The 15958-nt window shown below is 30.9% G+C and overlaps 1 protein-coding gene across 7 annotated transcripts; it reads left to right on the top strand.

Moving 5' to 3' along the window:
* The first annotated feature begins 365 nt into the window (after positions 1-365).
* On the top strand, positions 366-15215 carry LOC25490940 (probable disease resistance protein At4g27220). Of its 7 annotated transcripts, none has more exons than XM_024779840.2 (18): positions 377-583; positions 658-732; positions 1841-1989; positions 4835-7822; positions 8282-8593; positions 8965-9613; positions 10001-10104; positions 10690-10767; positions 10884-11015; positions 11507-11573; positions 11673-11795; positions 12403-12521; positions 12713-12814; positions 13203-13280; positions 13373-13504; positions 13925-13991; positions 14094-14243; positions 14324-15215. In XM_024779840.2, the coding sequence occupies exons 4-18, from the start codon at positions 4835-4837 to the stop codon at positions 14869-14871; spliced, it is 5649 nt and encodes a 1882-aa protein (XP_024635608.2). In that variant the 5' UTR covers positions 377-583; positions 658-732; positions 1841-1989; the 3' UTR covers positions 14872-15215. The 7 variants fall into 7 exon arrangements, 6 of the variants coding, with proteins under 6 accessions (XP_039687239.1, XP_039687238.1, XP_024635608.2 ...); XM_013604854.3 differs by having other exon boundaries at positions 10690-10788; XM_024779839.2 differs by having other exon boundaries at positions 10687-10767.
* Positions 15216-15958: the final 743 nt, after the last annotated feature.

The following is a 15958-nucleotide window of genomic DNA, read 5'->3' as shown; positions in this document are numbered from 1 at the left end:
CCCCGTAACAAGTCAACATTTAGGATGAATAGAATGTGTAAAAACATTCCGGATAATATAATCCAAACTGTATCAGCACAGCGACAGACTTGACTGTTTTGGATGAAACATGCATTTGGCGCATTAGATTGCTTCTAAACGACATAACCATGCAAATACTACAATTTTGAATACAAAAAAATTTCAAATTAAAAAATTTAATCCCGAATTTCACGGTAATCATGATGATGGTGGTGTTATGTGAGTGAAATACACTGTTCGTTATATGCAGCATTATTATTTCCTTTATTAAAGTGATGGTCGGCCATAATTAAAGATTATGGTTTGCGTGGCACATGATATGATTAAAAAGTGATAAAGAAAAAGGTGCAGACTGTATACAAAAGAAATTCAGTTGAGTGGTGTATGAGTCAAAAAAATCAATGGAGTGTAGAAAAGAAAGCACTGTTTGTTAAATTCACAGTTGGCTTTCTCTAAAGCATAGATTGTTTCTATCGATCAGTCTTCTGTTTGCAATTGGAGAAAGAAAGAAAGATTCATTGTTGTATTTCAAGCAATTGGCTAAACGTTTCCAAAACCAGAGGTAATCAAGCAATCATTAACTCAAAGTAGTTGCATTTCATTTCGATCACATTTTCAACTTTTGTGTTCTTGTAGAACATGGATTCTGATTCAACTACTGCTGATTGCTGAATTGAGAAAGGGAAAGATTCTCTGTGTACCAGTAGCGAGGTAATCATTCAATCGTATTTTATAATAAGAATTATTTTTTCATAAAAAAAGTTAAACATGTTTTTAATCCCTATAAAATTGCAAACATTTTAATTTAGGTCTCGTTTAGATAAACAACTTATGTAGATGCTTATAACATTAGGGCTTATAACATTAGAGCTTACATCATAAGCTCTTATACTTGATAAACTATTTATGTTTGAATATATGCACTAAAAAGTACTTACATAAATTGAAGTGTTTGGATGTACATTATATTACATAAGCAATTATCGTAATTTTAAATATTTTTAATTTAACAAAAAAAATTAGAGAATCGAGCCACAATTATCAAGACTTTTTTAGATAAAATTAATCAAGATGTAAAAAAACAATATTATAATATATTAATTATAAATATATATAGTATAATCAATATTCGTCCTTAAAAAAATATTAATTTAAGTTTGTTTTTTTTTTTATTCAGTTTCATTTTGTTACGTAACAAAAAAAATAATAAAAAACTTCCTTAAAAAAAATAGTACTCCCTCCGGTCCTATTTACAAGAGAAAGATGACTTTTTAGATACATTGAATAATGTATGTATCTAGTCAAAAACCTAAACCAAATGCATAATTTAAATATATGTTTTGAAAAAGTAGACCTAGAGAGAATCGAAGAATGTTACGTAAATTCATAAGCTACTTGTTAAGCCGGAGGATAAGCTGAAAATTTAGGCTTATTGAAATATGACATAAGCAGCTTATGAAACTATGATAAGCTATTTTTATTTATTTATCCAAACACCTTTAAAAAGGCTCATGGGAATAGATAAACCCACATAAGCTCAAAATAAGCCAATCCAAACTGGGCCAAGTGAGTGTTGTATAACCAGGACAAATCCCCTCAACAGTAATTCCCATATTCAACACAAAGATAGTAAAAAATTCCCTTACTATCAGGAAGATTTGTTTAAACATATACACCCTCTCGTAAATATATATAATACACCCTCTCCTTTAATGTAATTTCTAAGCTAATGGTAAATGCCTAAACCAGTTCAACAACTAACTAGCATTAATTGTTATCCTTTATTATATCACTAGCATTAATTTTTTTTTTCTTTCAGGCTTCTGCTTGCAATTGGAGATAGAAAGATCCATAAAGTAGTGCATTTCATATCGATCACTTTTTCAACTTTTATGTTCTTGTAGAACATATGCTGGACGCTGCTGATTTGAGAAGGGAGAAGATTCTTTGTTGTGTACCAGAAGCGAGGTAATCAAGCAATCATATTTCATGTTGAAGTAATAAGTAATACTTGATACTCGATAACTTACACAAGAAATCTATCTATCTATATATAATAGGAATCTATATGATAGAAAATTGAGTAAATCATTAAATTGGTTCTGACTTTTATTAATAACTTAAAATGATTTATGTTTTTGTCAAACATTTTTTAGATTGGTCCCTAACTCTAATAATTGTTTGGTATTTTGAGTGGTAATGACTCAATGTCTTTTGGATATTATTTAGTGGTTAATGAGAGAGTGTTTTTTTGGATCTTATTTGGTACATTAATGATTTAAAATACAAAACAACTAATAGAGTCATGGACCAATCTAAGAAACATTTGACAAAGACAGATACCATTTTGTGTTATTAATAGAGTCATGGACCAATTTGAGAATTTGGTATAAAGACAGTGACCAATGTGATAATTTACTCGATGAAAATTGAAAATAAAGAGAAGGGCTTAAGACACAACCTACTAACTTTCTAGTTATAATTTACATACATATATATTAATTGATGATAATTGTTTTAAAATAAATGTCACTGACAGTTTTCAATGTAAAAATATTATTTTACTTTCAATTGTACCCTCTAATTTATTGAATGTACACTATTTTCAAACATTACATCAATAGTAAATAAAGTTAGTTTAATAAAATTGTTACATTTCTTAATGTATGTCTAAAAATCTTAAACCATACACCCTCCGGTCACTATTATAGGGAAAATTTTGCATTTTAGATTTATTCATTAAATGATGTATGTGGTCTATAATAAAGACCATATACATCATTAATTGAATGAATCTAAAATGCAAACCGAGGGGTGTACTACTTATTTTAAAACTAAGTAACGTGTTATTAGGAAATTGCACCGTCTTTATCAGCAAGTCAGAGAGTATATTGTCAGGGGAATGATTGCTTGATTACCTAACTTATCTTGAAATATGAAAAGTCAAGTTTAATACACATACAAACAAAGGACAATTTGATAATATTAACACACAAAACAAACACATTAATTACACTGACAACTTTTCTTAAGAAATGTAAAAAATGCAAAAAGAGCTTACATACATGGACCGTCCAAACGAGCCGCGCCCGTTTAGCCCGATTATTGATGGACGGAGGGAGTATAAAAATTGTACTCTAACAAATTTTCATAATTGTCCTTTTTGAAAATCATTATCTTCTCAATTTTATATGCCTGATGGTAATTTTGCAAATATAAAACTAATTTTCTTTTTTAATTTTTTTTTGGCTTTATCATCATAATTACGAATAACTATGAAGTGTAACTTATTCTATTTTATAACATATATATACTAACAATATATAAAAATTGTATTCCATTAAATTTTCAAAATTGGCCTTTTTAAACTCATGAGTTCTTGATTTTATGTGCCTAATGATCATTTTGTAAACTATAAAACTAATTTGTTTCCTCTTTATTCTCGTTATTATCAAATTTGCCATAAGTATAGGAAAAAAACTCTTTTATGCCATAAGTATAGCAAAGTAGTCCCCTAAAAAAAAAATATAGCAAAATAGTTTATTCACATCTGTTTTTTTTAATCTCTTAATCTCACTAATTTCAATATAAAACAATCAATATAATCACTAATGTTGATATTTTTTTGACAAATTAATGTTGATATTTTTAAAATCATCATTAGTTTTCAAAATTTATGCATATCAACTTTCTCATATCTTTATATATATATAATTTGATTTTTGATATATAAGCACATAAAACCTGCAATGAGTTCGGTACAAACATTCAAAGATATTTTGTATATTAAAATAAAAAAATATTTAATAGAAGCATTATAATATTTTGAAAATAGTCACAAGATTTCAAAATTTTATCTTATCAGCTATCACATATCTGTACATAAAAACTTTCTTCTGCATATATAAGCATATAAAATTATCAGAGTGCGGTGCATATATTTAACGGTGTTTTAAATATAAATAAAAATTTATTTAATATATAGATAGATAAAAATACAAACATTGTCATACCAACTCTAGTTCCCTCAAAAAAAAAAATTCCAAAGTTGGGGGTATTATTTAATAAATATAATAGATGGATAGATAAAAATACAAATATTGTCATGTTTGGTTCAACGATTATATCTATTTTTTAAGTAAATTTTAATAAAGTATTAATTTTGTTTTTGTTTATATTTTTAATTATTATAATATTTATTTCCTCAAAAAAAAATTATTATAATATTTATATTTACAAAAAGATAGTAAAGGTCCAATATTTAACCATTTTAAAATTTTAAAAGATTCATGTTAGACCCACTCTAAACATGAAACCAAATAAGAAAATAGATATGGTGTAGAGCTGAGGTTATATATGGTATGGGTGAAGGAAGATAACATAGATTAAATATGTTATCTTCCTTCACAACTTTTTAATTTCAGTTTTGCAAAAAAATTATTCACTTTTCTTCTTTATTTACATTTTATAAGGACTCTTTTGAGAACTACATCCTCCCTTTAAATATATTACTCATTTGAGAAAAACACAAGAATTAAAAAAAATGATTGTTGTATGTTGAAAATTGTTATTGTCTTATAAGTTTACATTTTAGGAGAGAGAATTGATTAATGTTTTCAAAGAATATTTGTTACATATTGTAGAAAAATTTGTAACATAAATAAGAGTATACTGATAAAAAAATTATTTGGAAGAAAATTCTTCAAATTTTTTTTTTGAAAGACAAAGGTCTTACATTTAGGAATGGAAGTAGTAATGTCTATTTAAATATAAGTTTTGTATTTCTAACTTTATCATCTTGAACTTGATTTAGATGGAGGGTTGCATAACTGATGTTAGGAAGACTCTTGTGGAGAAATTGTTAAACAAGGCAATAGAAAAATCACGCTATTTATTTTGCTTCACATGCATTGTTAAAGAATTGAATGAAGAAAAGAATAAGTTGGAAGCAGAAAGAGCAACTATGAGGCAACATTTTAAAGTGGCAACCGAAAAAGGTAAAGATATTCAATCTAATGCTGAATTTTGGGAAAAACAGGCTGACAAGCTCATTCAAGAGAAGATTGAGACAAAACAGAGATATTGTTTTGGATTTTTCCCTGATTGTATTTGGAGATATAAAAGGGGAGAGGAGTTGGCAACCAAGACAAAAGAGATTAAAAATCTAATGGAAAAGGGAGAAAAATTTGAAAATATTGAAATCACTCGTTGTCTACCCGGTGCTGAGCGATATTCTTCTCAGTATTACATTTCATTTAAAAGCAGAGAGTTGAAATACGTAGAGCTTTTGGATGCAATAAAAGATGACAGTAACTATATGGTTGGATTGCATGGGATGGGGGGTGCTGGAAAAACTACATTGGCAAAAGAAGTAGGTAAACAACTTAGGACATTGGAGCATTTCAAATATGTTATCGATACGACAGTGTCATTTAATCTTGAGATAAAAAAGATTCAAAATGATATTGCCGGATCCTTAGGATTGGAATGGGGAGACATAAATGAATCGGATCGACCTAAAAGGTTGTGGAGCAGATTAACAGATGGTGATAAAATTCTTGTGATCTTGGATGATGTGTGGGAAAATCTCAATTTTGATGACATAGGGCTTCCAAATAGTGATAATCATAAAGGATGCAAAGTTCTTGTAACCACACGCGAATTGAGGGTATGCGAACAAATGGGATGTGGAAAGACAATTCAACTGGAGCTCTTAACTGAAGAAGAAGCATTGATCATGTTCAAAATGTATGCCGATCTAAGCAATATTTCCTCCAAAAGTATTCTCGGTAAGGTACATGAAATCACAACTTTATGCAAAAGATTACCAGTTGCAATTGCTATTATTGCCAGAAGTTTGAAGGGAAAAAAAAGTCGTGAAGAGTGGGATGTTGCCTTGAATTGCTTAAAGAAGCCTGTGTCCATGGGCAATGTTGAAGAAGATTTGGTTGACGTTTTAAAATGTTTGAAGTTTAGCTATGATAATCTGAAGGATGAAAAAGCAAAGAGATTGTTCCTCTTATGTTCTGCATTCCCTGAAGATGAAGAGATTTCTGTTGAACTTCTAACTAGGCTTGGTATAGGAGTCAACCTTTTTGGGGAAGGTTATGACAAATACAATGATGCTCGAAGTCAAGCAATTGCAGCAAAAAATAAACTCCTACATTCATGTTTACTGTTGGAAACAAAGAAAGGAGATGTGAAGATGCATGACTTGGTTCGGGAAGTAGCCCATTGGATAGCTAACGAAGAGATTCTAGTAGTAAATTCATTTGAAAAAAATCAAAAGTCATTGGTTGATAGGAGTAAGAATATCAAATATTTGTTCTTCCAAGGAAATCTAATGGATTTATATTCCTCTGGGTTTGATGGCTCTAAGCTTGAGATTCTAATTGCAAACACGTCCATGGATGATTCTGAGGATGTCCCCACTTCACTCTTTGAAAATATGGTAGGGCTTCGAATTTTGAAACTATCAAATACCCACCTATCATTACCAAAATCAATTCAGTTATTGATCAACATTCGTTCTCTATCAGTTGAAAATGTTTGTTTGGGTGACATCTCTGTTTTGGGAACCCTGCAAAGTCTTGAATCTCTTGAATTGCTTTATTGTAAAATTGATGAATTTTCCCCTGAAATTGCAATGTTGAAGAAACTTAGACTGTTGGACTTGACAGATTGTGGAATTATAAGCAATAATCCATTTGAAGTTATCCAGAGATGCCCATCATTGGAAGAATTGTACTTCTGTCACAGTTTCAATGATTTTTGTCAGGAAATAACCTTACCTACATTGGAAAGGTATTTTCTCATGGATAATTATGATAATTGGAATTGGCCAAAAACAAAAGGTGTGGCTTTAAAAAGAAATCATTTATCAGAAGCAACATATAAGTATGTGATGAAAACATCAGATTATCTTCATCTGATAAGAATTCAGGGATGGATAAATCTCATGCCAGAGATTGTTCCTATAGATGAAGGTATGAATGATCTAATTGAGCTTTGTTTGGGAGAAATTTCACAACTACAGTGCCTTGTAGACACTAAACATATTAATTCTCAAGTACCAATTGTTTTCTCCAAGTTGGTTGTACTAAAGCTTAAGAGAATGGAAGCTTTGGAAGAATTATGCAATGGTCCCATCTCCTTTGACTCAATGAACAATTTAGAGGAGCTATATGTGAACGAGTGTAAAAATTTGCAAAGCTTGTTTAAATGCAGCCTAAATCTCAGCAATCTAAAGACCGTGACACTAATATCATGCTCAAGATTGGTTTCTGTTTTTGAACTGTCCACTTCTCAAAGCTTGCCGCTGTTGGAGGAATTGGAAATAATTGATTGTGAGAAATTGGAAAACATAATCACAATTGAAGAACTAGCAGATGGTTATAATGATAACAAGAGTTGCTACTCATTGTTTCCAAAGTTGAAAGTTCTTTATATTGAGAGATGTCACCAATTACAATTTATACTTCCAATTCTCTCTGCTCAAGACCTTCTGTCCTTAGAATTTATTGAAATTTGTTGTTGTCATAAGCTGAAACACATATTTTGCCAGCACCAAGATGTCAATCTCCCTTCACTAAAAACGGTGAAGATTGAAGATTTGCCAAATTTCATTGACATATTTCCACCCAAAGCTTCATCCAATTCCAAAGATGGTTCTAAGCCACAAACACAACTGGACCCTATCAAAAGCAATACATTCTCTATGTGTTGTTATAGATACAAAGCGAGGAGTACGAAAATCCCATTGGTTTTTGAGGATCAACCGCAAGAGTGCTCAATCTCATTGGTAACCCTCTCTTCTTTTTTCACTTTCTCTTTTGATAGATAGCTTGTATCTTATATATTTATTATAGCATTTGTGCATATAAAACATGATCACAAACCTGAAGATTACTTACTATTAGGATTTATACAATAGCATATCATGCACCAATTGTAACCAAGTAATTATGAAATTGTAATATGACATGCTGAGTTAGCATCAATCAAAATCAATATAAATCCCACTTCTGTTGATGGATAATGTCGTTGTCATCTTAAAATATTGTATACTTTTATGTGTATCAATGCCACTAGAAGTTGAATACGTTTTGAAGTGTCTAAGAAATTAATTATAGATGATTTAAGCCCATCATTAATTAGGAGTGACACATAAGAAAAAAATCATATATATTCGCACTTTCTTTAATTTTTTTTGGTTTGATTTTAAGTTTCTTTTCATTGGGATTATATAATTACATTGCAGGAATCAAATTCATATTGCCTTGACATATTGAACAGTGCTCAATATCTTGAAGAGATTAAAATCTCTAATGTTCCGAAGATGAAATCTGTATTTATCGTATCTAGTGCTTTAAGAATGTTGGAAACCTTCACAATTGAGAAATGTGATGAATTGAAGCAAATAATAATAGACACTGGACATATAAACAGCACTGGTGGCAATAAACTTGCTAATGTCTTCCCACAATTGAAATGTCTCTTCATTCAAAATTGTCTCCAATTGGAATACATATTTGGATGCCCGCAGGTAGCTAGTAGTGGTGATTTCATCAAGGTATCCCTCTTTCCACATATCTTTGTTGTTTGTGACATAAATTAACAATTTCAATTTTAGTACGTAAGAAAAGAAAAAGCCTAAAAATAGTAAAAAATGTCAAATGATATGTTTCAAAAAATAGATTTGACATTGAGAAAGTAGAGTGAAAATAACATTTTCTTTTTTTTTTATCAGTTTTCTATTTTGGTAATATTTTTTGATTGACGTTATGCATTTTATATTTATATTTTGGGTACCTTGTGCAATTAATCTTCTATTATACAGTACATATTAATTATGTAATCATTAAAGTATTTATCAATTACAAGTGAAAGTGTTGTACTTAGTTGCCAATAAATAATAACTGTATACATACATTTCATAAATAGGAATTGAGTCGCAATGAAGAAAACGGACAACAAATGAACTTAAGTTTGGAAGACATTAAGTTGGTTAATCTGCCTATGATGAGGTGTCTTTTTGTGGGTTTCAAATATTCATTTGTTCTCAAAAACCTTAAAAAGATGAAAATCTTTCGATGTGAAAAATTGGAATCTGTTTTCTCCACATCTGTTTTAAGATGCCTACCACAATTGGTTAAACTAGAAGTAGAAGAATGCAAAGAGTTGAAGCATATCATTGAAGACGATTTGGAAAGTAAAAGTTTTCAGTCTTCAAACACATGCTTTCCAAAGCTAGAAACATTGATTGTAACAGAATGTGACAAGTTGAAATATGTCTTTCCAGTCTCCATTTGTAAAGAGCTTCCTGAGCTAAAGGTTATGATAATAAGAGAAGCAAATGAGTTAGAAGAAATATTCAAAAGTGATAAAAAAGATGAGATTGGAGAAATATCCAAAAGTGATGTTGAGATTCCAAATCTGGAACGTATAGCATTTGTCAACCTACCAAGCCTCTGCCATGCCCAGAGAGTTCATTTTCAAACAATTAAATATGGTTTTGTACTACGTTGTGAAAAATTCTCTCTAACATCAGAAACATCCCACGACACCTTCCACGATGACAGTTTCAGCATAGGTACACACTTTATGAAATATTTTTCTTACATATTCAAGAAGCTTTTCATAATTTATGACTGTGTGTGTGTTTTACAAATGCATACTGCTACAAAGTCCATTAGAATACACATACATGTATCAGTCACTTTCTATATGAATATATATCCTTTTTCAAAGATTTCAAAAAATATATGTTATTTTAATTGCTTTTGAAATATACATATTTCTGCTGGAATAATAAAAAAATATATATATATATTATGATGTTGTAAAGATATTTATTTTATCTTTAATGTACACATTTATCTGTCTTTACTCTTTAATATTTAAACAACTGTACATTTAGGCAACAGTTTCATTTTTTTTACCATGCTTATGTGTTACTATCTGATGATGTTAATCAAAGGCAACAATGGTGGTGATGAAAATCCAAGTGCAGAAACAACTAAAGATTTTGCTGCTGGGAGTGAAATTCAAGAAGCATCGGAACACCAGTTGACTTCTCCACAGGTCAACACCAATCTATTGATTCAAATATGCTACTTTTTATGCAGAGAAAAACGAAACAAACACCAAATGTTACTACCATCAAATTCCTCTTAATTATTACAGGAGTTAAGGAATGAACAATTAATGGATCAACAGTGTTTGATAAACCAACAACATCCACTTGGAGAAACTGATACTACCATCAAACCTTCTCAAGAAGATAATGTAATATAGTACCATCTCATTGTGCATATAAAAGTGCTGTGATTTTAAAAGATGTTGAAAAACTGCTTCCATTGATGCACCTAGCGCAAACCTGCCAGCTGTCCCATTCGCCTAGGGCAAGGCCCTATGTGCCTAGCGCAACAGATCTGTAGTACAGGCGGCGTCTGGAGAAAGCCACAGAAACAAGCTTTTAAATCCCCTTTCACATGCCTTGTGCCTTGGACAACAAAAAACCACTTTTCCATCTTTCATACATGAGAATTTAAGACATACAAAAAAAAACATGAACCTAAAAAGAAATTTTAAAGAAAATATAATTTACTTAACCTACAAGAAAATATAATGCAACTAATTTACATTTTTATGCTATGCATTTAGCAGGAAGGTTCTACATCAGAAATAACAGAAGCAGCAACTGTGCCCACCATTACAGAAACAAAGAATAAGCCACCTACACAAGTAGTTGTTCTTAAACAAAAGGCATTTCCATTTCCCACTATTTTGATTGCATTCTTTTCGACACTTTAATTGAATTATACTATACAATCTTAAACATCAATTTACATTTAAAGCAGGGTATCCATATAAATGCTGAAGAAGGAAATATATCAGCCAATGCCAAGAAAATAACATCGTCAACTCATTTCGATGCAGTAGGTTCATCATCAAGCCAGTTAGTTACTTCTGAGTGTAAAACATCTTCACAGGTGAGTTTGCCATTTGTAACCAACTTATTTCGTTTTCTATTTTTTATTCAATTTGTAATGAAATTAAGCTCTTTTGTTTTTGAGGTATGACCTTGTAACCTTAAGGGACAAGGTTCAAATCCCCTGACGAGCGTTTGAAAATTTCTCAATAGTGTCACTTTAATTAAAGCATTGCTATTTAACGCAAGATATTTTGTCCCGAGCTGTTCACGATACAGAGTTTAGCCAATAGCATTTCTCGTTGGCCGACAAATTACAGATGTCATGGTTTTTAATTTAAGAGATACCATGCATTAAATACACAGTCGTGAAAATTTCGTGAGTTTCTTTTCGCTATATCCAACAATTCCCATATTTTTAATAATAATAATCTTCTCCTTTCCCAATTTTATTTTTAAAAAACAAATCTCTTCCTGACTTAGGTATACACAGCTAAATATAGTAAGACTTTAAGATATGATAATATCATTTGCTGATTTGAATCTGTATAGGATGATGGTGATAGCCAAATAGAAATGACTTCTTTTTCCATTTGCACTTCAGAGACCAATGACCAAGGTGAAAATGCTCTGAATATATTTTTTTCTACTCTTATGTTACTTCAAAATTCATCACGCTTTTGTTTTTTAACTCTATTCTTTTCCACATGTTGTTCAGGTTCTCTAAATCATGATTCTTTCAAGAAAGTAAGCTTAAATATTGAGGAACAACTTCCTAAGGAACAATTTCCCTACATCACATTTCCTGTTTTATATCAATTTTTTCCGGTGCCTTGTGAAGGTATTTTATTGTTTGGCTTAATTATTCTTTCAAGATAAATTGATAGTATTAATTTGTTTGTTTGGTGGATGAAGACAACTAATCTTAATGTTCGTTTAAATTCTCATTTATGGTGGTCGAGCCCGTTTGTTTGTTTAATTTGGCATCGGCTAATTTGTTTTGTCGTTGCTTCTTGATTACTTGTTCGATTGTAAACTTGTAAACTTTTGAGGCCCTTACTAGCACACCTTGTACTTCTAAGGAGTCTCTTTTTGTCGTAATATATTCTATCTTTTATTGTTAAAAAAAAAATTATATTTATAAAAAGAGTAATAAACATATCTAAAACTTCTTAGAGAGTCTTGTATTTATAAAAAAAATATTTTCATAAATAGTTATATATATTATAATGTTGTAAAGTTATTAATTTTATCTCTAGTGTACACATTTTTATGTCTTTAATATTTAAAAATTAAGTAGTTGGTTAATGAATATAAACAATTGAAGCATATAAACTAGAATGGTTCTTAAAAAATTATTTCTAATATGTGAGAGCTCATGGAGTTACCTAAATACTTATTTCTAATGACGTCAATCTATAATATTTTTCTATATCAACAAATACCAGAAGAATTATTCAGAGGCCACAATGCTGGTGATGAAAATCCAAGTGCAGAAACCACAAAAGATTTTGCTGCTGGGAGTGAAGATCAAGAAGCATCAGAACACAAGTTAACTTGTCCACAGGTGAATACCAATCTATTGATAAAAATTTCTTTGAATCAAATATGATACTTTTCATGGAGATAAAAATGAAAGAAACACCAAAAGTAGAGCATGGATTTGTTGAAAATGTTACTAATGTAGAGATATTCCTCTCCAAATACTTACTTATTCAATGGTCTATAAGATCACTAATGCATCTGTTCTTATTACAGGAGTTAATGACTGAACAATTAATGGATCGACAGTGCTTGATGAACCAACAACAGACACTTGCGGAAACTGATATTACCATCAAACCTTCTCAGGAAGAAAATGTAATATAGTACCATCTCATTATGCATATCAACTTTTGTGAATTCAATTATAAAGTGCTGTGATTTCGAAAGATGATGAAAAACTGCTTCCAATCACCTATGGCATTCCTGCGAGCTGACCCATACAACTCAGGCAAGGCCCTGTGCGCCAAATCATGTGCCTAGCGTAAGCCACAGCCCTGAAATGTGTGAAGAACACCCAGTAACAAGCTTTTTGATCCCCTTTAAATGCTTGTTACCTTAGACAATAAGAAAACACTTTTCCGTCATTCATAGATGAGATTTTAAGGCATAAACACAACATAAAGCTAAAATTAAATATCAAAGAAAATAAAGTTTGCTTAAAAACATGTTGCAACTAATTTACATTTTCATGCAATGCATTTAGCTGGAGGGCCCTACATCAGAAATAACAGCAGCAGCAACTGTGGCCACCATTACACATGAAGTTGTTCCTAAACAAAAGGTATTTCCATTTCCACCTATTCTGATTGTATTCTTTTTGACACTTTAATAGAATTATACTACAATCTAAAGCATCGTTTTACATTTAAGCAGGGTATCGAGATAAACGTTGAAGAAGGAAATACATCAGCTAATGCCAAGAAAATAACATCGTCAACTCAGTTAGATGTAGCAGGTTCATCATCAGGCCAGTTAGTTACTTCTGAGTGTAAAACATCTTCACAGGTGAGTTTATCTTATGTAACAAACTTTTCAAACAAGTAGTGTTGTCATGTTTTTTATTCATTATTTTCCATGCAATTGGATTCATTTTATTCAAGTTTTAAACTAGTTTTTGTGCAATTTTTGTGTTTAGTCTACTGCTTTTCAGTCTTGTATCTAAAGTTAAGGCAAACTGTAGCTCAGAAATTATTTTGTAGTCGAATTAAGCTCTTTTATTTGTGAGTTGTGAGCTCAGAGGCAAGAGTTTGACCTTTTAACTTTAAGGGACAAGGTTCAAATCCCCTCATGGACGTTTGAAAATGTGTCATAAGTGTTGATCCTCCTTTCCCAATTTTAATTTTAAAAAACACAACTCTTCCTTACTTAAGTACATATTAAGACTTAAAATATGATAATATCATTTGTTGATTTGAATCTATGTAGGAAGATGGTGATAGCCAAATAGAAATGACTTCTTTTTCCGTTTCCACTACAGAGACCAATGACCAAGGTGAAAATGCTTTGATTATATATTTTTTTTTCTATTCTTATGTTACTTCAAAATTCATCATCCTTATGGTTTTTAACTCTATTCTTTTTTACATGTTGTCAGGTTCTCTAAATCATGATTCTTTCAAGAAAGTAAGCTCAAATATTGAGGAACAATTTTCTAAGGATGATGATATAATAGTTTCCAAATCTAAACCCTCTCCTAGCATCACATCTTCTGTTGTATATCAATTTCCTCCGGTGCCTTGTAAAGGTATTTCATTGTTTGGTATTTATTTTTAATTAACTTTGTTATCTTCAAATAGGCCTAACTATTCTTTCCCATAATTTCAGAGGACCCTTCTCTAAAAGTAGAAGATTTAAGTTATTTGCTTGTCAAAAGTGAGCTTGAGCAACTAATCTCCAAGAATCATTTGGATTGCGGAAATTTGTCTTTGTTGACTGATTTCTTTGTTAAGCATCCTTCTGTCCGTTTAAAAGACACTTCACTTAGTAATAGATACAAGGGTTGTGCCTACAATTTACTAGCTGAACTATTGAAATTCCTCAAAACCCATAGTATATTGGAAGGATTGGGGTCATGCCACTCTGAATTTGTGGAGTTATTACAAGATGCGCACAGCTTTGGTTTTGATAAGGATTGGTTGGATGGTGTCGAAAGGCGGGCTTTGTTCCCTGATATACAAGTATCACAAGATGCCTTGCAGAAATTATTGGATTCCAAGCAACAGGTTACCAAGGATGTTGAAGTGTTGCGTTTGAAAATAGGCATTTTAAGTCAACATGTGGAAGAACTTAATCAACAATTGACATCCTCTGAAGCTTTCTTGGAGAGTATCATTCAACAAGAGGTGGTTTTAAGGGCCCCTATTGGCTATTAGATTATATATTTTTTCACTTGTATTCTAGATTCTTTAAATAGGACTAAATTAGGATTTGTTGAATTTAGATTTTGTTGATGTTGATCACTTTAGGGTTCTCTTTTCCTTGTGATTTGGTGGATTGCTCTGCACTCTTTTTCCCTTACTTAGGTTTTATCTCACTGGGTTTTTCTGAGATACGGTTTTTAATGAGGCAGAAGTTGAGTACCCTTTAGCATTTTAATTGACTTGAGTTTTGGTCTAGTTTCCCCAAGTGTTTATGTATCTTTCATTTCTTTTTTGAATTATATTTTCTGAACCGTTTATTAAAGAATTACATGAACCAAGGTAATTTGTAGGTGTAACCAGTATTTTTAGGCTGTTTTGATAATATAATTCCAAATATTGAATCAATAGTTCTGATTATATAATCCAAACAGGGACTAAACGAGAAATTCGGATGGCGCGCAAGAAGCAATTAGGTTAGGAAAAGAAAATCTTAATTAGAAATACTTACTTCATTCTTCTTTGTTTTAGTAGTCTAGTTGTGACTTGCACATGTTATATACTTTCTTGAACTCAATAGAGTTGGACATGTGACTAATTGTATTCCCTATTTTTCTTTTTTCTAGAGTATTGTCCAATTTAGAATTGTAGTTTCTTCTGTAGTCGCCACAGTTTTTATTGCTTCTCGCCTTCCATCAAGACTAAATGTGTTTGTGATCATGTTATTCTCGCTACAAGTTTTCCTTTTTGCTCCACTGCTTGCATACTGCATTAAAAAATATTCATTCTGCTTACACCGATATTTTTCTGTTAGTTTAATGGTCCAGACAATAAGTTTTGTGTACACGCTGCATCACTTGCTAATTGTGTTGCTACTTAGTATTCTGCTAATTGTTTGCAGTAGAAAATTCAATTTTGAATAAAAGAGAGAATTAGATTAGATTTAGGGGATTAAACCGTGATTTAGGGATTTGAGATTTAAATTGGAGATTTGATTTTTGATTTTCTATTTTTAGGGGGTGTATTGGATTAGGATTTTAAAAGATTTTTTTTATTTTTATTTTTAAAACTCGGTATCCGATTCAAGAATCGACTAATCCCA

The sequence above is a fragment of the Medicago truncatula genome, chromosome 3, assembly GCF_003473485.1.
Source record: "Medicago truncatula cultivar Jemalong A17 chromosome 3, MtrunA17r5.0-ANR, whole genome shotgun sequence".
Lineage (NCBI taxonomy): Eukaryota > Viridiplantae > Streptophyta > Magnoliopsida > Fabales > Fabaceae > Medicago > Medicago truncatula.
The sequence above is the reverse complement of the archived record's forward strand: the minus strand, read 5'-3'. Positions and strand labels throughout refer to the sequence as shown.

What these genes read in the sequence shown, in the direction of transcription:
- LOC25490940 (XM_024779838.2), top strand. Translation starts at nt 4,835, where the DNA reads ATGGAGGGTTGCATAACTGATGTTAGGAAGACTCTTGTGGAGAAATTG. An exon ending in AAGTTGTTCCTAAACAAAAG is followed by an intron (nt 13,281 to 13,372) that starts GTATTTCCATTT and finishes ACATTTAAGCAG; the next exon opens with GGTATCGAGATAAACGTTGA. An exon ending in AGTGTAAAACATCTTCACAG is followed by an intron (nt 13,505 to 13,924) that starts GTGAGTTTATCT and finishes GAATCTATGTAG; the next exon opens with GAAGATGGTGATAGCCAAAT.